The following is a 23,869-nucleotide window of genomic DNA, read 5'->3' as shown; positions in this document are numbered from 1 at the left end:
TTTGTTGAAGAGGCTTTCCTTGTTCCAGTACCATGCTGTTTTAATTATTACTGCTTTGTAGTAGAGATTGAGGTTGGGGAGGTTGATTCCTCCCATACGTGGGGGCTTATTGTTCCATATGAATTTCAGAAGTGTTCATTCCATTTCTTTGAAAAATGTCATGGGTATCCTTATAGGGATCACATTGAATGTGTACAATGCTTTGGGTAGTATTGCCATTTTGACAATGTTAATTCCCCAATCCATTAGCATGGGATATTTTTCCATTTCCTCGTGTCCTCTAATATTTCTTGAGGTAGTGTTTTGTAGTTTTCTTTGTACAAGTCCTTTACCTCCTTAGTTAAGCTTATTCCGAGGTACTTAATTTTCTGAGGCATGATTGTGAATGGGATTGCTGTTTTGATATCACTTTCTTCTCTCTTGTTATTTGCATATAGGAAAGCCATGGACTTTTAGCTATTGATTTTATAGCTTTCAACTTTACTATACAAGTCTATTCTTTCTAAGAGTTTCTTGGTAGAGGTTTTAGGGTTATCTAAGTATAGTATCATATCTGCAAATAGTGAGAGGTTGATTTCCTTCTTTCCTATTTGAATGCCCTTAATACCTTTTCTTGTCTTACCGCTGTTGCAAGTTCTTCCAGTACTATATTGAACAGAATTGGAGAGAGTGGGCATCCTTGTCTCGTCCCTGATCTTAGAGGGAAGGCTCTTAGTTTTTCCCCATTGAGGATGATGCTTGCTGTAGACTTGTGGTAGATGGCTTTGACTATATTGAGGAAAGTCCCTTCTATACCCATTTTGGCAAGAATTTTCATCATAAACAGGTGCTGGATCTTGTCAAATGCTTTCACTGCATCATTTGATATGATCATATGGTTCTTTTCTTTTGTTGATATTATGGATTATATTGATTGATTTCCGAATGTTAAACCATCCTTGCATCCCCGGGATAAATTCCACTTGGTCATGGTGTATGATCCTTTTGATGAGTTGTTGAATTCTGTTTGCTAGTATTTTGTTGAGAATCTTTGCATCCGTATTCATCAGGGTAATTGGCCTGTAGTTTTCTTTTTTTTTTAATTCTTTTATTGATTCACCATGTGGAAAGTTACAAAGCTTTCAGGTTAAAGTCTCAGTTATACAATGCTCAAACACCCATCCCTTCACCAGTGCACCTACTCCACCACCAAGAATCACGATATACCCCCCCCTTCCCCCCACCTCCCCAGCCCCCCACCCCGCATGTGTAACTGGTAAATTTCACTTTACTTTCACTTTACTTTGATTACATTCAATATTTAAACAAAAAAATCACTATTATTGATTTGGAGTTTCTCCCCCCTAAAGTTGATCTGCTGAAAAGAAAGCATTTGGTAATTTGTTTTCCATTGCTGAGAATGAAGAGATATGAGGTCAGGAGGCCGCAGTAGCAGCAGCATAGTTTTGGATTTCTGTATTTTAGTATTTTAGTAACTAAGTCCAGAGAAATGTCTGCCAGGAATCGCAACATTGTAAGCTTGTACCTCTCAGCTACTTTATATTCCACATATGAGTGCGATCTTTCTATGTCTGTCTCTTTCTTTCTGACTCATTTCACTCAGCATGATACTTTCCATGTTGATCCACTTATATGCAAATTTCATGACTTCATGTTTTCTGACCACTATGTAGTATTCCATTGTGTAAATATAACAGAGTTTCTTTACCCAATCATCTGTTTTCGGGCACTTTGGTTTTTTCCATATTGTGGCTATTGTAAACAGAGCGGCAATGAACATGGAAATGCAGATGTCATCTCTACTATACCTTTTTGCCTCTCCGGGATATATTCCCAGGAGTGGTATTGCTGGGTCAAATGGGAGCTCAATTTCTAACTTTTTGAGAATCGTCCATATTGTGGCCTGTAGTTTTCTATTTTTTTATGGTGTCTTTGTTTGCTTTTGGTATTAGGAAGATATGAGCCTCATAGAAACTGTTTGGGAGGATTTCTGTTTCTTCGTTTTCCTGGAAAATCTTGAGAAGAATTGGCAATAGGTCCTCTTTAAATGTCTGGAAGAATTCGCTAGTGAATCCATCTGGACCCGGGCTTTTGTTTTGGGGAAGACTTTTGATTACAGTTTCAATTTCCTTGATATTAATAGGACTGTTCAGGTATTCCAGGTCTTCTTGATTCAGCCTTGGGAGATTATAGGAATCAAGGAATTTATCCATTTCTTCTAGGTTCTCTTGTCTGGTAGCATACAGATGTTCAAAGTAGTCTCTCATGATCTTTTGAAATTCTTTGGTGTTTGTTGTGATATACCCCTTTTCATTTCTGATTCAGTTTATAAGAGTTCTCTCTCTCTTTCTTTGTGAGTTTTGCTAGTGGTTTATCAATCTTGTTTATTTTCTCAAAGAACGAGCTCTTGTTTTCATTGGTCTTTCGGATTGTCTTTTGCATTTCCATATCATTGATTTCTGCTCTAAGTTTTATTATCTCTTTCCTTCTGCCTGGTTTGGGCTCCGTTTTTTGGTCCTTTTCTAAAATCTTAAGCTGTGAAGTCAAGTTATTTATGTGGGCCCTTTCTTCCTTCCTGAGAAATGCTTGCATAGCTATAAATTTTCCCCTTAATACGGCTTTAGCTGCGTCCCACAGGTTCTTGTAGCTCATGTCTTAATACTCATTTGTTTTTAGGTACCTTTTGATTTCTTCCTTGATTTCCTTCCTGATCCACTCATTGTTCAACATCGAGTTGTTTAATTTCCAGGTGTTTGATTTGGTTTTCTGCATCTGTACATGATTAACTTCTAGCTTCAGTGCATCATGGTCTGAAAAGATAGCTGATACAATGTCTATCTTTCTGATTCTTTTGAGGTATGTTGTGTGGGCCAGGGCATGGTCTATTGTGGAAAATGTTCCATGTGCATTGGAAAAGACTGTGTATTCTTTTTGGGGGGTATATATCGCCTTGTACAAATCTATTAGCCCTCTTTCTTCTATTTCTTCCTTCAAAGCCAGTATTTCCTTGGTGAGTTTTAATATTCTTGATCTATCCAGAGGTGATAGGGAAGTGTTGACATCTCCAATTACTATTGTGTTGCTCACAATGTCCTTCTTAAGGTCTATTAGCAGTTGTTGTAGGTATTTAGCTGGTCCCTCATTGGGTGCATGCACGTTTAGGAGTGTGAGTACTTCCTGCTGTCTGTACATATCCCTTGATTAATAAAAAAATGGCCTTGTCTATCCCTTCTAATCTCTTTCAACCTGCAATCTATGTTGTCCTTTACTAGTAATGCCACCCCAGCTTTTTTGAGGGAGTTGTTTGCTTGCAGGATTGTTTTCCATCCTTTGATTTTGAGTCCCTGTTTGTTCTGGCTATTCAGATGTGTTTCTTGCAGGCAGCACAATGTTGGGCTGAGTCTCTGAATTCATTTTGCCACTCTGTGTCTCTTAATTGGTGAATTTAGACCATTGACATTGAGAGAGATTATTGTTATGGGGTTCTGCACCATCCTTGTTGTAATTGTAGGATTTTTTCTTGTCTTACAATAGCCCCTTTAGTCCTTCTTTTAGGTTTGCTTTTGAGTCTATGAAGTTCCTGAGCTGTTGTTTGTCTACAAAATAGTGTATCATTCCTTTGAGTTTGAATGAGAGTTTAGCCAGATAAAGTGTTTTTGGTGAAGCATTCATTTCATTGATCCCACCACTGCCTTCGGGCTTGGAGGGTTTCCTCTTATAGATCTGCTGTGAATCTAAGGGGTGCTCCTTTGTATGTGATTTCCTTCTTTGATCTTGCTGCTTGCAGTATTGTGTCTCTATCCATGACGTCCATCATTCTAACTATGATATGTCTTAGAGTTTTTCTGTTAGGGTCTCTTTTAGCTGGCACCCTTTGGGCTCCTTGAATCTGGATGCCTGCATTCTCCAGATATGGAAACTTTTCAGCAATAATTTCTTTGACTGTGGTTTTTCACTGGGGTTGTTTCCCTGTCCTTCTGGTACTCCAATCATTCTAATGTAGTTCCTCTTGAGATCATCCCCTAGGACTCTGATTTGTCCTAGAGCCATTTTGAGGTCTCTTCCCATTGTTTGTTGTTGCCTTTTGGCTTCCTTCAGCTCTTCTTCAAGCTCACTGATTCTGTCTTCCGCTGTAGTCATTCTATTGTTGAGGGCACCCACTGAGTTTTTTATTTCATCTACTGAATCCCTCATTCGTGACATTTCTTTCTTTAGATTTTTTATTTCTGTTCTCATTTCTTCCCATATTTTGTTGGCTGTCTGTTGTATTGTTTCTGTCAGGATCTCCTTTTATTTAATGGATACCTTTTCAGTCTTTACGTTGAGTTCATTGAACATCTTCAGCACTTCAACTTTGAATTCTTCATCGGAGAGCTCAAGTTTGTAGGAAACGCCTATTGAGGCTTCTGGACTCCTTTCATCATCCTGTCCTTGTGGTGGGGATTTGTGCTGTTTCTTCATGTTGTTGTGGTTGTATGGAAGAGGGACCTTTAAGTTCACTATCCTTGTTCCCTCTTGTTGTGAAAAAGGAATCTGGATGCTTTTTGTCAGTGGTAGTTACCTTTTTATTTTCCCTTTTAGAACATGTCCTTCCTCTCAGATATTCCACTAATTCTTATGTGAGGCCTAAGGTGATGCTTTAGGAGAATGTGCTCGTTTACATTGGCTTTAAAATAACTGTGGCAGAAAAGAGGCCATGCCCCCTTTTGCCTAGGCCACCCTCCTGAAGAATAGGCCACCCCCTTGCCCCACAATAGCTGGGTCCGAGAAGCAGGCTGGGAAGGGCGGGTGGAGGGATGTCACACACCTGGGTCGGAAGAAAAAACGGCTGTTGTGCTTGGGGTCCACGTGCCGCCTGCAAGGGCAGCATTCGGGGGGTGTGGGTGGCTGGGGCGGTCTGGGTCCGAGAAGCAGGCTGGGACGCGGGAAGGGCGGGTGGAGGGACGTCACACACCTGGGCCGGATACATGCACACTTTTAAATGAATGACTATATAACAGAATAATAACAGTACATTTAATGCTGATGCTCCTAATATTTTGGAAATGTGAATCTCATGTTTTGTACACTGTGGATCTAACTTCTAATCTCCCACCCACGTTTTCACCTTAAATACAATTTCAGAGAGTACAGACACCCATTAAACCCCCCTTGGGTATTGATTTATGTTAACGTTTTTGCATATGGAATATGTCATTTCTCTGTGCTTGAAATATTATGGGAAAACAGTAGATTTTTTTCAATTGATTCTAACTAAAATGAGCAAGAATGTACATGTTAAATGATGTCTGAACTTGAATGACTTCTTTTCCTTTTCAGTCTTGCACTTTAGCCAAACCAATGCCTCCATGATGAGTCTCAGTAGTCAACTATACCGCAGGGTAAAAGTTGCTCCCCTACATTGCATTGAAATGATACTACTTTCTTCATTGAAATTTATTTTTTATTTTTTATTTTTGAAATTTTTGACCACACATGGTGGTGCTCAGGGCGTACTCCTGGCTCTGTGCTTAGGGATAAATCCTGGTAGTGCTCAGGAGACTAAAAGTGCTGGGAATTGAACCTCAGTTAGCTGCATACAAAGCAAATGCCCTACCTGCTGTGCTATTGTTCCAGCCCCTACATACTTTTATTTATTTATTTTTTTTCCTTTTTTTAAAGTTTATTTATTGAATCACCATGAGAGCAGTTACAAAGCTTTCGGGTTTAAGACTCGGTCATACAATAATAAAACACCCGCCCCTTCACCAGTGCACATTTCCCACCATCAACAACCCCAATATACCCTCCATCCCACACCCTCCCCCTAACTGTGGTGATGTCTACATTACTCTCTCTCTCCTTTGATTATATTCAATATTTTGACACAAGGCCCACAACTGTTATTTGTGATTTTTCCCCAACAGTTAGATCTGTGGAAGAGACAACATTAGATACTATGTTTTCTATTGCTGATTATGAATAGCATAGGATGTCACATGGCCGCGGTAGCGGCCATGTGATTTTGGAATTCTGGAATTTTTAGAGACTGAGCACAGCGGCCACTCAACACCTTTATTGCAAACCACAACAGCTAATTAGAGAGAGAGAACAGAAGGGAATGCCCTGCCACAGTGGCAGGGTGGGTTGGGGGGGAGATGGGATTGGGGAGGGTGGGAGGGACGCTGGGTTTACGGGTGGTGGAGAATGGGCACTGGTGAAGGAATGGGTTCCCGAACTTTGTATGAGGGAAGTATAAGCACAAAAGTGTATAAATCTGTAACTGTACCCTCACGGTGATTCTCTAATTAAAAATAAATAAATTATTTTAAAAAAATCCCACAAACATAGACTCAGAAAAAAAATCCCTACATACTTTTAATAAATAATTCCCATTTATACTTTAAGCCTATTAAAGTCAGGGATCTTACCTGATTTATTCACCAATTGAGTCCCCAAACTTAGACTACAGAAATATTAAGTACATGCTGAATATACAGGAATTAGGAGAAAACAAATAGGACAGAATGTTTTTTTAGTAATGTCAAGACACACGATGGCCAGTAAAGAGAAAATTGTTATGAATGAACATTTGGATATATTGTTGAAATGTATAAAATAGTTGGTTTCAGAAACTCAAGTGGAAATGTACAAAAACTCAGTGATGACATAAGAGGCTGTAACATATACTTCAGTCCTTGAAAGAAAAAATTAAGATATTGAGCAGTTTAATAACATCATCTAGTTTGAGTTACCATTTATAATATTTCACTGGAACTTACAAGCTTACACATTACATATGCATGAAAGGTGATCTCATTAAAATTAGAAACAAGATAGCATTGATAGGAAGGAGCGTAAATATTACAAGTTAATAATCTTAAGACTTAATTCCAATTTTTTAAAGTAAATTAGTTCTTGGAAAAATTAAAATTAACAAAATTGACACATGACCATGAAAAAGTGAAAAGTTGTTTAAGGAAAATACAACTTTTTACTCTGTACAAAATATTTGCTGAATCACTTGTTTCTTAAGCTACTTATATAGTTTTGGGATAAATAAATGAGATCATCCAAGATCATTTTATAAATTAGATATAACTTCATGCTCAAACTTACAGAGACAACATACCAAAAAATCCCCTTCTTTTAGTAATGTTGATTCACAAATACTAAATGAAACATTAGAACATGAGGGCTTTACTTTTTGAATGCATGAATATTTTAATAAGACTATAATAACATTTATCAATTAATAGCAATTAATTAATTCAGCAATTAATAGATACAAGTATGACAGTAAAAATTAAAATAATTTAATAAATTTCCACTTCTGATCTTGATGAAAAATGAGCAAAACAATTTTTAGTCTAGGGGAATACTTTAACTTAATAAAATGTATCTATCTAAAATGGAATACTAGCACATTTCTGTTCAAGTTCAGATCAACTCAGGATGCCCATTACTATAGTTATTGTTTAATATTGCTCTATGTGTCCAAGACAATGCAGTGAGAGAAGATATATAAATGGGCTTGGCTGTTAATATTGAAAAGAGGCAAAACTGCCTGTGTTTATTGATACTCTGCTTGTATAGACCTGAAATGAAAATGAAAAACAATGAATAAAGGGGAATCGATTAATGCAGTAGCTTAGAAAATACATAAAACCAAAACAATAACTTCTTTTGTTTCATTTGGAGCTGCATCTGGCAGCGTTCAGGGGTTACTCCTGGCTCTGCAATAAAGTAATTACTCTTGGAGGTGCCTGGAGGACCATATGAGATGCAGGGATGGAACCTGGGTTGGCTGTGTGCAAGGTGTATGCTCTACCTGCTGTATTATCTCTTGGGCCCCTAAAATCGATAACTTTTCTACATAGTGGTGTTAATCACTAGAAAATGTGAAACATCATATTCACATAACAAAATACATATAACATGTGCAATAAGCATAATAAGACAGGTGCAGAACATGTATGAATGGAACTATAAATCTTACATCATTGTATCACTGTCATCCCATTGTTCATCGATTTACTTGAGCGGGCACCAGTAAATTACACTCAGCCTTGAGATTTAAACAGCCTCTCCTTACTCGTCTTTCCAACGATTGGAGGCTCTTCAGGGCCAGGGGAATGAGACCTATTGTTACTGTTTTTGGCATATTGAATATGCCACAGGTAGATTGCCAGGCTCTGCCGTGTGGGCCGGATACTCTCGGTTGCTTGGCGGGCTCTCTGAAAGGTATGTATATATCTTTTACTGTATTTGGGATATGACTACACCATGGGGAGCTTGCAAGGCTCTCCCCTGCGGGCAATAGACTCTTGGTAGCTTGGCAGATTCTCCAAGAGGGAGAACAAGACTATTAGATGTTTCGCGGCCACTTTGTGCGGCCTAATAGTCTTGGTATAAGCCTGTCCCCTCTGAGGGGCCCCAATGAAGACAGCCAGGCACAGCAGGCAAGAGACTCTGTGTCGCTCTCTTCCGGGTCTTATAGTCTCTTATAAATCTTACATATAAGCATGAAAACATGAATAAATAGGTCTTATAGTCTCTTATAAATCTTACATATAAACATAAAAACATGAATAAATAGGGAAATGGTTATGTAATCTTTCATAAGAACAATTTTGTACAGTTATTTGTTCTCTTCAAATGGCTATACAGTGAACAGAATTAGGCATATGTTATAAGAAACACAATACTTGCTTGAATGTTAGATAAGTGAATGTGATCATCACTGTCACTGTCACTGTCATCCTGTTGCTCATCAATTTGTTCGAGTGGGCACCAGTAACGTCTCTCATTGAGAGACTTATTGTTACTGTTTTTGGCATATCCAATATGCACGGGTAGCTTTCCAGGCTCTGCTGCGTGGGCTCGATACTCTTGGTAGTTTGCCGGGCTCTCTGAGAGGGGCGGAGGAATCGAACTTGGGTTGACCACGTGAAAGGCGAACGCCCAACTGCTGTGCTATTGCTCCAGCTAAATGTGATCATAGTAAAGATATTAAGTTTTAAATTGGAAAAATGATTCTAAAATTAATTAAAAATCTCTGGCGTTGAGAATGGATTTTTGGCAATGAATGAAGATCAATTAAGCATTGCCATATCTGTCATTAAAACACATAAAATATGCTATAAGTTCTGATCATGGCATTGGTGCCATTGTTAAAAATGACAGATTAGTGAAACATATAGAAAGCTTAGAAACAGGTCTATGACTGTCTACGAAGTTAGAATATGATATTTCCATAAGTAGATAAGGGTGGATCTAATAAATAGTATTAGGACATAGGAACACACAACAAAATATAATCTAAGTGAAGTAGCTATTTAAATTAAAAAGTGAAATTGTAAAAATGTTATCAAGAAACATTTGGATGGAGAATGTCATTCTAAATGTGATCTAAAAGGAACAATAAAGAAAGTAATTATGGAAAACATTTTAAACTTTTGAACTTTCTAGCCCATCAAGCTACCGAGAGTATCCCGCCTGCATGGCAGAGCCTGGCAAGCTACCCGTGGCGTATTGGATATGCCAAAAACAGTAACAACAAGTCTCACAATGGAGACTTTACTGGTGCCCGCTCGAGCAAATCAGTGAACAACAGGATGATAGTGACAGTGACAATGAACTTCCTAATGCACCATAAAATATCAAGGTTATGTGCCTTGAAAAAATATTTTCAATTTGTGACTGATGAAGGTTTTTTTTTCCTACTATACATTTGAGAGCCCCCCAGAGGGGATGGGCTCCAGCTTCCCTCCCCACCCCGAGCAGAGCTCCCGGAGGCCGAAGACCACCAGAACCTAGCTACAGCCATGCTCAAGGCCCCCTCCACACGTTTGGATGGGCCTCATGCATGAAGGTACCGGCAGAGGAACCCAGGTGTCCATAATCCCATCAACGGCCAACATCCAGAGACTTAAAAGCGAGCTCCCAGAAGGGCACGGCCGCTTTGCGGCCACACAATATCTTGTGCCCTACTTCTTTCTCTGGGAGAAACTGGCAAGCTTCTGAGAGTTTTCTGCCCACATGGGACAGCCTTGCAAGTTTACCATGGTGTATTCATATGCTAAATCCAGTAACAAGCTGGATCCCATTACCCTGACCCTGAAAGAGCCTCCAATGGGACATCATTGGGAGGGCCGAGTCGAGAGAGACTTCTAAGATCTCAGGGAAAGGACTAATGATGAGGTTACTGAGCCCGCTCGAGAAATCGATGATTAATGGGATTTTGTGATCGTGATTGTGATGCATTACTGTATGGATAACATAAACTTACTGAAGACTAAAGGTGCAAATTAATTGTTACTGCTTTGTAGTAGAGTTTGAGGTTGGGGAGGGTGATGCCTCCCATCTTTTATTCCCCAAGAATTGCTTTAGCTATTCGTGGGAGTTTGTTGTTCCATATGAATTTCAGGAGTGTTTGATCCATTTCTTTAAAGAATTTTATCTGTATAATGCTTTGGGGAGTATTGCCATTTTGATAATGTTAATTATCCCAATCCATGAGCAGGGGATATGTTTCCATTTCCTCGTGTCCTCTTCTATTTTGTGGAGTAGCATTTTGTAGTTTTCTTTGTAGAAGTCCTTTACCTCCTTAGTTAAGCTGATTCTGAAGTACATGATTTTCTGGGGCACGATTGTGAACCCGATTGCTTTTTTCATGTCACTTTCCTCTGTCTCATTTTTTGCATATAGGAAAGCCATAGAATTTTGTGTATTGATTTTATAGTCTGCAACTTTACTATACAAGTCTATTGTTTGTAGGAGTTTCTTGGTAGAGGCTTTAGGGTTCTCTAGATATAGTATCATATCATCTGAAAATAGTGAGAGTTTGAATTCTTTCTTTCCTATCTGGATGCCCTTAATATCTTTTTCTTGCCTAACTGCTATTGCAAGTAAAGGCAGAGCCACAGACTAATGGAACAGGGTGGAATATTCTTACAAACAACCCCAAATGTATGAACATCTAATCTTTGATAAGGGAGCAAGAAATTTGAAGTGGAGCAAAGAAGGCCTCTTTAACAAATGGTGCTGGCATAACAGGACAACCACATGCAAAAAATTGGGCTTAGACCTCAATTGAACACCATGAACAAAAGTCAGATCAAAATGAATTAAAGACCTCAACATCTGACCAGAATCCATAGGTACATTTAAGATAAGGTCAGCACAACCCTCCACAATATTTTCTATTTATTTATTTTTAAATTAATTAATTAATATTAAAAATGGAATCATTGTGAGATAGTTACAAGCTTTCATGTTTGGGTTACAATCTCACAATGATCAAACACCCATCCCTCCACCAGTGTACACTCCCCACCACCAATATCCCGGGTATACCCCCCTTCCCCACCCTTCCCCCTGCCTCTGTAGCAGACAACATTCCCCATACTCTCTCTTTAATTTTGGGTATTATGGCTTGCAATACAGACACTGAGAGGTCATCATGTTTTGTCCATTATCTACTTTCGGCATTCATCTCCCATCCCAACTGGTTCCTCCAGCCATCATTTTCTTAGTGATCCCTTCTTTATTCCATCTGCCTTCTTACCTCTGCTCATGACGCAGGTTTCGAGCTATGGGGCAATCCCCCTGGCCCTTGTATCTACTGTCCATGGGTGTCAGCCTCCTGTGATGTTATTTTATACTCCACAAATGAGTGTAGTCCCTCTATGTCTGTCCCTCTCTTTCTGACTCATTTCACTTAGCATGATGCTCTCCATGTTTATCTATTTATAAGCAAATTTTATGACTTAATCTCTCCTAACACCTGCACAGTATCCCATTGTGTAGCTGTACCAAAGTTTCTTTAACCAGTCATCAGTTTTAGGGCATTTGGGTTGTGTCCATATTTTGTCTATTGTGAACAGTGCTGCAATGAATATATAGGTACAGATGTCATTTCTACTGTGCTCTTTTGCATCCTCGGGATATATTCCCAGAAGTTGTATGGCGGGGTCATATGGAAGCTCAATTTCTAGTTTTTGAAGGACTGTCCATATTGTTTTACAGAAAGGCTGGACCAGTCAGCATTCCCACCAACAGTGAAGGAGCGTCTCTTTTCCCCCACATCCACGCCAGCACTGGTTGCTTCTGTTCTTTTGAATGTGTGCCAGTCTCTGTGGTGTGAAATTGTTGTTTTGATTTGCATCTCCCTGACGGCTAGCAATGTGAAGCATTTTTTCATGTGCCTTTTGGCTATTTGTATTTCTTTTTTGAGGAAACTAATGTTCATTTCTTCTCCCCATTTTTTGATGGAGTTGGAGGATTTTTTCTTATACAATTCTACAAGTATCTTGTATATCTTGGATATTAATCTTTTATCAGATGGGTATTGGGTAAATATTCTATCTCATTCTGTGGGCTCTTTCTGTATTTTGGTCACTGTTTCTTTTGAAGTTCAGAAGCTTCTTAGTTTGATGTAGTCCCATTTGTTTATGTTTGCTTCCACTTGCATGGTCAGTGCTGTTTCGTCCTTAAAGATGCTATTAGCTTCAATGGCATAGAGAGTTCTGCCTACATTTTCTTCTATGAACCTTATATATTCATGTCTGATATTGAGATCCTTAATCCACTTTGATCTGACTTTCGTGACTGGCATTAGACAGAGGTAAGAGTTCATTTTTTTTGCAGGTAGTTATCCAGTTTTCCCAGAACCACTTGTTGAAGAGGCTTTCCTTGTTCCACTTTGCATTTCTTGCTCCTTTGTCAAAGATTAAGTGGCCATATATTTAACACTCCGCAATATTGAAGCTAAAAGTATCTTTAAAGATGGCATTCCACTGACCAACCAAGTGGAAACAGAAATAAACAAATGGGACTATATTAAACTAATAAGTTTCTGCACCTGAAAAAATACAGTGACCAAAATACAAAGACAATCTACAGAATGGGAAAGGATATTTACCCAATACCTATCTGATAAGGGGTTGATATCAAGGATATATAAGTCACTGGTTGGACTCTACAAGAAGAAAACATCCAACCCATCAGAAAATGAGGCGATAATTGAGGCCCATTGTTGTTACTGTTTCTTTCTCTTTATTTTTGCTTTTTGGGTCACACCTGGCAATGCATAGGGGGTCACTTCTGGCTTTGCACTCAGGAATTACCCCTGACGATGCTCAGGGTACCATATGGATGCTGGGAATCAAACTTGGGTTGGCCGCGTGCAAGGCAAATGACCTACCTACTGTGCTATCACTCCAGCCCCTGTTACTGTTTTTAGCACTGCCGTATTGGCTCTTTCAGTGTCAGGGGAATGAGGCCCATTATGGGAATGGGGCCATAAAATGAACAGAAACTTTCTCAAGGAAGAAATACTAATTAAGGCACATGAATACTCAAAAGGCACATGAAAAAATGTTCTTCATCACTAATCATCAGGGAGATGCAAATCAAAACAACTATGAGATACCACCTCACACCACAGAGACTGGCACACATCCAAAAGAACAAAAGCAACCACTGTTGGCATAGATGTGGGGAGAAAGGGACCCTCTTCCAGTGCTGGTGGGAATGCTGACTGTTTCAGCCATTTTGGAAAACAGTATGGATGCTTCTCAAAAAATTAGAAATGGAGCTCCCATTTGACCCAGCAATACCACTTCTGGGAATATATCCTGGAGATGCAAAAAAGTATAGTCAAAATGACATCTGCACTCATATGTTCATTGTAGCACTGCTTACAATAGCCAGAATCTGGAAAAAAACCAGAGTGCCCGAGAATAGATGACTGGTTAAAGAAATGTTGGTACATCTATACAATGGAATACTATGCAGCTGTTAAAAAGATGAGGTCATGAAATTTGCATATAGGTGGATCAACATGGAAAGTATCATGCTAAATGAAATGAGTCAGAAAGAGAGGGACAGACATAGACAGATTACATTAATCTGTGGAATATAAAGTATCAGAATGGTAGACTAGCACCCAAGAATAGTAGATATAAGTACCAGGAGGATTGTTCCACAGCTTGGAAGCTGCACTCACATGCTGGGGGAAAAGGCAGCTCAGATAGAGAAGGGAACACCAAGTAAAGGTTGTTTGGAGGACCTGCTTGGGTGGGAGAAGTGGGCTGAAAGTAGACTATAGACCGAACATGATGGCCACTCAATACCTCTATTGCAAATCATAACATCCAAAAGAAGAGAGAGAACAAAAGGGAATGCCCTGCCACAGAGGTGTGGTGGGTTGGGGGTGGTGGGAGGGATACTGGAATAATTGGTGGTAGAGAATGGGTACCGGTGGAGGGATTGGTACAGAATCATTGTATGACAGAAATTCCAGCACGAAAGTTTGTAAATTTGTAACTGTACCTCACGGTGATTTATTAATAAAAAATTAATATATATATAAAACAAAAAAAGCAGTAAAGGTGCAAATTATAATAAAGGAGATGTCATTTGGGCCACCAAATTGATCAACAACAACAACCAAAATTTGAGAAGTAAGGAAATTACTGGAAGTTGACCTCAGACATGTATCATGTCAAGAGCCATTCCTTTAATATTTACCCTGAAGATATTTTCATGGGTATTTGCCAATATATATCCCTAAGGCTAATTACTGCAGTGTATTTATTTATTTATTTATTTATTTTTAAAATTTATTTATTTTTAATTAGAGAATCACCGTGAGGGTACAGTTACAGATTTATACACTTTTGTGCTTATACTTCCCTCATACAAAGTTTGGAACCCATCCCTTCACCAGTGCCCATTCTCCACCACCCGTAAACCCAGTGTCCCTCCCACCCTCCCCAATCCCATCTCCCCCCCACCCCACCCTGCCACTGTGGCAAGGCATTCCCTTCTGTTTTCTCTCTCTAATTAGCTGTTGTGGTTTGCAATAAAGGTGTTGAGTGGCCGCTGTGCTCAGTCTCTAGCCCTCATTCAGCCCGCAACTCCCTTCCCCCACATGGCCTTCGACTACAATGTAGTTGGTGATCGCTTCTCTGAGTTGACCTTTCCCCGGAACGTGAGGCCAGCCTCGAAGCCATGGAGTCAACCTCCTGGTACTTATTTCTACAGTTCTTGGGTGTTAGTCTCCCACTCTGTTATTCTATATACCATAGATGAGTGCAATCTTTCTATGTCTGTCTCTCTCTTTCTGACTCATTTCACTCAGCATGAAACTTTTCATGCCCATCCACTTGACTACAAAATTCTTGACCTCCTTTTTTCTAACAGCTGCATAGTATTCCATTGTATAGATGTACCAAAGTTTCCTCAACCAGTCATCCGTTCTGGGGCATTCGGGTTTTTTCCAGATTCTGGCTATTGTAAACAGTGCTGCGATGAACATACATGTGCAGATGTTGTTTCGATTGTACTTTTTTGCCTCTCTGGGATATATTCCCAGCAGTGGTATTGCTGGGTCAAATGGGAATTCAATATCTAATTTTTTGAGAGTCGTCCAAATTGTTTTCCAGAAGGGCTGAACCAGTCGGCATTCCCACCAGCAGTGAAGAAGGGTCCCTTTCTCCCCACATCCTCTCCAACAGCGGTTGCTTTTGTTCTTTTGGATGTGTGCTAGTCTCTGTGGTGTGAGGTGGTATCTCAAAGTTGTTTTGATCACTGCAGTGTATTTATATCATCAATGATTTATGAACCAAAACTTGTTTAAGTGGGGGAATAGATGAGTTGAATTTGAGCCACACAATGAAATATTGTTATATTCTTAGCAGAGTATTAGCAAATATTTAATGGTATAGACAAACATACTATGGTAATGAAGAGGAATATCCTGTCCCCTTACAAAGGAGGACAATAAAACATAAAGCAGATTATTTGACAACATGAGGAATAGGGATAAGGAATTTATCTTTTGTCTGAAGACTTCCATTTTATCAGTAAATGGATAACATTTACTAAGTGTTTTTGTTATGAGGTTTGATTTATTTGGAATATATACTGATTCCAAATCATCACTTGATTGAAGCTCTGAATGTCATTGTTTACCAAAGACAAGTTCATGGTTGTGAATTTTATTGCCTATGGATTAAGCATTCAGTTGAATAAGTAGTTTTTCAGTTTCAGAGTAGAATCAGATTGTGAGTACTAACAGTACCTGAACTGTTAGGAGATGACAGTGCAGTATCTATTAGCTTTTAGATTTGTCTTAGTTGAACAAAGGTAATTGTTACTCAAATGTCATAGAAAGTGATAAATGCTTTAATGTTGGATTAATTATTTCACTTTCCTTTTAGGATCCATTATTCCTCAATATACAGGAGACTATGTTCTGCATGCTAGTGAAGATACTACTGATTCATCTCTGGAACAATTCAGTGCATGGCAAACTATGCTAAACTTCTTCTTCCCGACAAGTAAGTTTTTGTTTTCTTTTTCCCTCTCTGAGCAATAGCACAGCCGCTAGGGCGTTTGCCTTGCATGTGGCCGATCCGGGTTCGAGTCCTCTATCCCTCTCGGAGAGCCCGGCAAGCTAGTGAGAGTATCCTACCTGCATGGCAGAGCCTGGCAAGCTCAATACACCAGTGGTGTACTTGATATGCCAAAAACAGTAACAAGTCTCACAATGGAGACATTACTGGTGCCTGCTCGAGCAAATCAATGAACAATGGATGACAGTGTGTGACTGTGTTTTCCCTCTCCCAAAGACCTTGCTTTTAAAATGCTAGTTAAAGGTTTAGGAGGAAGTGTGATCTACTGTTGGACAGACGTGAGTTTTATTTAATGCTTTTAAATTTTATAAAATTAATTCACCATGAATTCCAAAGTTCTTCATGATTGGGTTTCAGGCATACAGCATTTCAACACTGATCCCTTCACCAGTGTCTACTTACCCCCTCCACTGCCTCTCTCTCAAGCCCCCCCATCTGCTTCCCATCCACCCATCTGCTTCTTTGAGAGGCAATTTTTAAATATGTTTATGCAATGTGATTTATCATACTATTGCTGATAGGCTTTCATACATAGCACTTGATCACATTTCAGCACCACCTCCTCTTCCAGGTTGAGTGCTTCTCTCCACCATAGATACTGCCCCTTCCTGTTTTGTCCCCCAGTCCTGTCAAGTGGCACATTTCCTAGTGCATACAGTTCTCATGTTCTTTGTTTCTACTGTATTTGGTTATTCATTATTCCACCATTATATTTCTTTTTATCCTGATATGAGAGAAATCATTCTGTGTTGCTCTCTCTGAATAACTTCACACAGCATGATGCTCTCCAGGACCCTTCATGGATCAATAAATTTCATGACTATATTTTCTTATGACTGAGTAATATTCCACTGTGTATATGTACCATATTTTCTCTATTAAGTTATCTCTTCTCGGACACTTGGGTTCTTTCCAGATTTTGGCTATTTTGCATATTGCTTCAAGGAACATATGGGGTGCAAATGTCTTTTCTCCATTGCGCTTTTGGGTCCTTGGGGTACATGCCAAGAAGTGGAATTGCTGGATCAATTGAAAGTTCGTTCAATTTCTACTATTTTGAGAACTGTCCATATTATTTTCCTGAAAGACTTGACCAGTAGACATCCCTAATGGCAGTTAATGAGGGTCTCTTTGTCATTCACACTGACACTGGTTGTTCTTGTTCTTTTTTGTGTGTGCCAGTCTCTGTGGCATGAGGTGATATCTCATTGTTGTTTTGATGTGCATGTGTCTGATAATTAGTGATGTAGAACATTTTTAATGTGTCTTTTGGCCATTTTTGTTTCTTCTTTGAGGAAGTTTCTGTTCATTTCTTTCCCTCATTTTTGATGGGGTTGTATTCTTTTGTTTAGAGTTGTCTGGTGTTTTATATATTTTGGATATTAACCCTTTATCAGGTAAGTGGTGAACAAGTAATTCTTTTCATTCTATGGGATATCTTTATATTTTGGTCATCACTACTTTGAGAATCAGAAGCTTCTTTTTTTTTCTTTTGGGTCACACCTGGTGATGCACAGGGGTTACTCCTGACTCTGCACTCAGGAATTACTCCTAGCGGTGCTCAGGGAACTATATGTGATGCTGGGAATCGAATCCGGGTCAGCTGCGTGCAAGGCAAACGCCCTACCCGTTGTGCTATCACTCCAGTCCCGAGGATCAGAAGCTTCTTAATGGACACCTGAATTTTTTTAAAAGTCAATACCTCTTTTATTATAAAAATATTGCATGTTTGTTCAACAAAATTAGTAAATCTAGATTAGCAAAATGAAAATGAAAGTCACCCACTATCCCACCATCCATAACTGCTGATAACAATTATAATAATATCCAGGATTTCTTGTACATTATACAAATAAACATAAACATATTTACATAAAAAACAAAACAAGAACTAGATCTTACTGCAACATGCTTTTTGTTGACACCTGAATTTTAATCCTATCTCTGCCCTTTCCTTCTGGAATGAAAACCTCTCTGAACCTCAGTGTCCTTATGTTTGAAATAGATATATACCACAAAGAATTTAAGGATGAACTGAGACTATTTTTCTTTTGTTTATTTTTTGGACCACACCCAGTGGTGCTCAAGGCTTGCTTCTGGCTCTGCTCTCAGGGATCACTCCTGGTGGGGCTTAGAGGACATATGTGGTGCTGGGATCAAGTGGGTCAGCTGTATACAGGGGCAAGCTCCCTATCCCCTGGTACTATCTTTCTCACCCTGAGACACTCTTTCTAAGGCAGAACTGTTTGGTAATTTTAATAAATTACTTTTTCACAAATATTTAAACATTTCATAATGTACCCTAATACTATTGTCTGAAATTTAGTCACGAAATTGGTATTATTAAGTCAGCATCCTCTGTGGCATTAATTAGGGTTTTGTGTGGATCTTATGTTGCTGAATATAGCAGATGTTTTTCCATTTGTTTTAATGACAAAAAGTTCAGGTTTCAAGTCACATCATCTTTTGTGATTCTGTATATAATATGTTTTATTAGGCAGATCATGACCCCTGAGGATTATTAACCACAAATAAATGTGTTTCATTTTGTACAGCATGTGGTAACTGTTTTAAGGAGAAGCTTTAGATAAATTGACACATGCAAATTATAAATTTGATGATATTACTAGAACTCATGCAGGGTTTGTTATGCCAAAATTTTATGTACATATGTAAACAGAAAATTATTTGCATCATTGAATTCTAGACTCTATCACTGAATTATTTTGTTATCTTGCATAAATTGTTTTTCCTGTTTCTCTGTACTGATTTCATTAAGCAGAAAACAGGCATTATAGTATCTGATACCAATGATAAAAGCAAAATAAACAAGATCCCTAAGTAAATGAAAAATGCTGCTGTGATGAGAGTTAGTGGATAAAGAGAAATCTGAGAAGATTGCATTTTAAAAAGTTCAAGGAATGGGTTCCAGAGTTGGTAATGATGAGCAAATGATTTAAATATTAATTTGTGAAGATAGCAGATGTAAATTCCCCTAGTTGCTTACAATAGTGATATTATACTTCAGTCAACTTTAAGATGCATTTTAAGATATATACATTTTCAAGGTATTCCTCTAGCTTGGTACAGTAAGTTGAATTAAAATCAGTTGTCTGTAACTTTTTTGGTTAATGTTTTTGTATGTTCTTGGGGATAGATGCCAAGAAGTAGAACTGCTGGGTTATATGGAAGCTCTAGTATTACTTTCTTGGGAATATGTGGGTTTGAGCCACACCCAGCTGTGCTCAGGGATTACTCCTGGCTCTGTACTCAGGTATCACTTCCGGCAGGGCTCGAGAGCTATATATGGAGATTGAATCTGGGTCAGCCATGCACAAGCCAAGCTTGTTATCCAGTGTACTGTATCTATGGCACTAGTTTTAAATTTTTATTACTATTTTAAAATTTTTATTTTTTAAATTTTATTTTATTTTTATTGTTGTAACAACAATAGCTTGCTCTTTTTGTTCCTGGAGTGAGCAGACGCCATTGGGCTGAGCTGGCACATGACAGGAATGAATGAAGATGTTACTGGTGCCCGCTTGAGCAATCGATGACCAACAGGATGATAGTGATAGTGATCGTGATTTTATTTTTATAAAGTAATTCACAATATTTGAACACATTTGATATTTGACCGCCAATCCCACCACCATTATACCCTCCTACCACCATATTTTGGATGTTTCCATCTCGAACCCCAACTCCTGCCCCAAAGCAGAACTAAAATAATTTATTTTGTATTGTTTTTTATGAATAATCCGCTGAAAATGATCCAAAAAAGGTTTCTTAGAGGAAAGTGTGTCAAGATTGTTGTATTTCACCCAGAAGCTCTTAAGCCCTTCTATAAGAGATTACTAACATGTTGTTACAAGTTGAGTTTTGTGAGTTTATATATATGGGCTGGAGCAATAGAACAGAGGGTAGCACGTTTGCCTTGCATGTGGATGACCCAGGTTTGATTCCTCTGCCCCTCTCATAGAGCCCAGCAAGCTACCAAGAGTATCCAGCCCACATGGCAGAGCCTGGAAAGCTACCTGTGGCGTATTCCATATTCCAAAAACAGTAAAAACAAGTCTCACAATGAAGATATTACTGGTGCCCACTTGAGCAAATCGATGAGCAATGGGATGACAGTGATGTGTGTGTATATTTCCCCATATGATTGTTTGCCTTCTACTTTAAACCCCATCAAATGTGGTGTGCTACTCTTAGAATATGGGTGGTGTGAGGTATGAGATGCCAGGAATAGATTCACTCATGGCTGAAGCTTGGCCTGAGCATGTGGAGAGCAGCTGTGAGAGTGGTGATGGTTGAGTTCTGGAGGTTTCTGGCTGCCGGTGTTGGCTTCGTTGAGACAGGGAGGGGCCTCCCCTTCCATCCTCCTGGTTGCCCTGAATCAAACAGCCTGGTGCGGTGTCCAGCCACATGCCTTAGCGTGTCATTTTATGCTCTCTTCCGGGAGATGTACATGAGTCTCTGAATAATGGCTTTTGGTGAGATTATATAGCTTAGTTTTAATTTTTGAGATGTCTAAATTATTTTCCATAAATGCTGAACCAGAGGACACTCCTGCCAAGAGTGAATAATGGTTCTTTTCTCACTGTAGAAAAGAACTGTAGGGAACTTGGAGAAATGGAGAGTCAGACTAGAAGTGACACAAGGACAGTGGGGAAGGTCTTGGATACTTTGGTGAGAGAGGAGGTGCAGTAATTTTGTGCATAAAAACCATGAATATTCACTGTATTATAACATATTATCTAAGCTTTCATTAAAAAGTCAATTGTATGAAATGTTTTTCTCTAACAAAATAAGACTGCTTCATTTTAAACGAAACATTTGATCTAGGTTTATTTAAATACTTAAAAAGCAACTAAACATTTATAAAATGTATATAGTTTCCTTTGAAAAGAATAACCACAAGCTCATTAAATGAGAATTTTAGCCAGTTTATTTCTTCCTTTGTATATTTTGAAAGGAATGCTCTTTCCACTTAAACACTAAAAAGTCTGTAGCTTTGTCATTAGGTATTATTCATAAAAGATTCATCTCTCGCAGATTAAAATGATAACCTTGAGAGACTGGCAGGGATGCTTGAGAGGGCACATGATCCTTCTCCCTTTGGACAAAATTATATACTTCAACCTGATGAAAATTGTTCTACCCTTTTCATTCTTCAAAATTATAAGTGTTTCTTTGTAATTTGAGTCTGAAAGTTCATTTTAGTATCTAGCATCAGGTCCATCAAGTGCAGTTAAATTAACAATCGCAGCATTTAATAGGATTTTAGAGAGCATCTCGTACCGTCTCTTCAATTATTTTAAAATCTCTTCTATTATTTACATTCCCGGAAAGTGGTCTTTGAACAATGCCTATCGTGAGGCACTTAGCACTCAGGAAATTCATTCCGTCTCTGACCAGGCCCTGACTGCTGTCAGCTTGGCTGTATGATGCACAGAACTGCAGCTGGCATTCTTGATGCAGTTCAGCCTGTGGGGAGAGAATCACCCTGGATCTGGCAGAAGTGAAGAGCCTATTATTTAGAGCAGGGCTTCTTAAACATTTCCACTTGTATCCCCTATTGTTTTGAGAACACAACCCTGGGTATATAAAATACGTATATAATTCTGATAATAGTAATAAATTTATTTTAAAACAACATTTTTGTGATCGCCACACTCAGTTACATGACCCCATACAGTTTAACAAGCTATTGTTTAGAATATATGATAACAAAGCGGGCTAAATCCTCACATGTCTAACATGTTTGGGGAACAGATATTCAGGCGAACTAGTAATACACTAATTGTATTACCTTGAACAGTTACTTAAAACCTTTATTTCCTTACTTGAAAAATGGAATTTGTAAGCACATTTTAATACTTCATTGTCAAGGTTAGTAATAATATGTATAAAGCAAGATAATTGGTTCAAATGGGTTGCTAGTGAATGGTAGTTGTTATTATTTTCACCTTAGTTTGAGAACTTGCCAGTATTTAAAGAAGAGGAATAAAATAAAATAAAATAAAATACACCAAGAGTTCTACCTTGAATAATATAGTTATTATGTTGTTCTTTTCTGATGTTGAAGTGATTTAGACTTATAAAACATCAAGTACTACTTTTCTAAATCTATAGTTGGCTGATGGAATTGTAGATTAAACTAACATGTTGGCTTTGAGCTCAAATCGTGGAGGTTTTCTTTTGGAAATAACATTGGTAACTTCATTTTTGAGTTATAATTTGTTTTTCTTTTAAAAATAGCAGCTGTTTGAACTTGAGGACCTTTGGATACAAATATCCATGAATCTTTTGCAGTTGCATGAATCTGGGTTTTCGTGCTGTAAATGAGTAGCTAGTCATAGCCTAATGCCAAAACGAAGAATCTTTGTTGTTGTTTCTTGTTAATTCTCTGAGTTTTATTTTATTCTAGTTTATGTAAAATTGTTGCAGTAGTTTACAGTAGTGTTAATTATATGATATTGATGTCAATAGTTGCTGCATGCACCACCACCACAAATGCCTGTGACCCTTCATTAATGTCCTTACACCTGTAGTTCAATCTTCATTCCTCACTGCCCCAAACTTTTGTCCCCTCTGCTTGGAATTGGTTTTGTTGTTATAGAACCAAGGGTTTGTCATAATTTGATGCTGTCTGTTCTCTTGTTTTGTTTGTGTTACACAGGCGAGTCAGATCATGTGATATTTATTGTCCCTCTGACTTAATCCACTTCAACATGATGCCTCTAGTTCCATGTATATTGAAGCAAAAAACATGATTTCATCTTTACTTATAGCTGCATGGAATTCTGTTTGTATATATGCTGCAAATTTTTTGTCCATTCTTCTTTTTGTTGGAGATTTGGATTGTATCCCTATCTGGTCTATTGTACTAAGCACGGCAATAGACATAGGGGTGCATATATCTTTTCAAATTAATGTTTTTGTGTTTTGAGGTAAGATGCCAAGAAGTGGGATGCTGGGTCATATGGAAGCTCTGTTCTAACTTCTTTTGAGAAGTCTACACACTGATTCCCATAGAGGCTGATTCAGACAACATTCTCAACATCTGTGAATAAAGGTTTCTTTTTTTCCACTATATCCCTGCCAGCACTGGTTTGTTCCTATATTTTTGATATGTGCCATTATTACTCGCATAAAATAATGTATTCTTTTTGTTTTATCTGAATTTATCTAATAAAAGGTGTCCATGAAAATATTTTTATGTGCTCTATGGCCACCTGTATGTCTTCTTTGGGAAATTGTCTCTCTATCTCATTTTGACATTTTAAAAAATCGTCTTTTTTGGCTGGTGTTGGACTTTGTGAGTGCTTTATATATCTTGGATATTAACCCTTTAGATGATGCATTGTGTAGAGTATTTTATTCTATTTTGTGGGGTGTCAAAAGGAAGAATCTTAAAACAGATCAGAGTAGTGCAGCTGATAGGGTGTTTGCCTTGGACT

At 38.4% G+C, this 23,869-nt stretch overlaps 1 protein-coding gene across 1 annotated transcript in view; it reads left to right on the top strand.

Annotated features, from left to right (window-relative positions):
• The window catches only part of FMR1NB (FMR1 neighbor), a 63,700-nt gene that overhangs the window by 14,384 nt on the left and 25,447 nt on the right, over nucleotides 1-23,869 (top strand). Inside the window, exon 3 of the mRNA XM_055123107.1 lies at nucleotides 16,209-16,328. Coding sequence (XP_054979082.1) covers nucleotides 16,304-16,328 — 25 coding nt within the window. The 5' untranslated portion in view covers nucleotides 16,209-16,303. The remainder of the gene's footprint in view (nucleotides 1-16,208; nucleotides 16,329-23,869) is intronic.

The sequence above is a fragment of the Sorex araneus genome, chromosome X (genome assembly GCF_027595985.1).
Source record: "Sorex araneus isolate mSorAra2 chromosome X, mSorAra2.pri, whole genome shotgun sequence".
NCBI classification, from domain to species: Eukaryota; Metazoa; Chordata; class Mammalia; order Eulipotyphla; family Soricidae; genus Sorex; species Sorex araneus.
The sequence above is the reverse complement of the archived record's forward strand: the minus strand, read 5'-3'. Positions and strand labels throughout refer to the sequence as shown.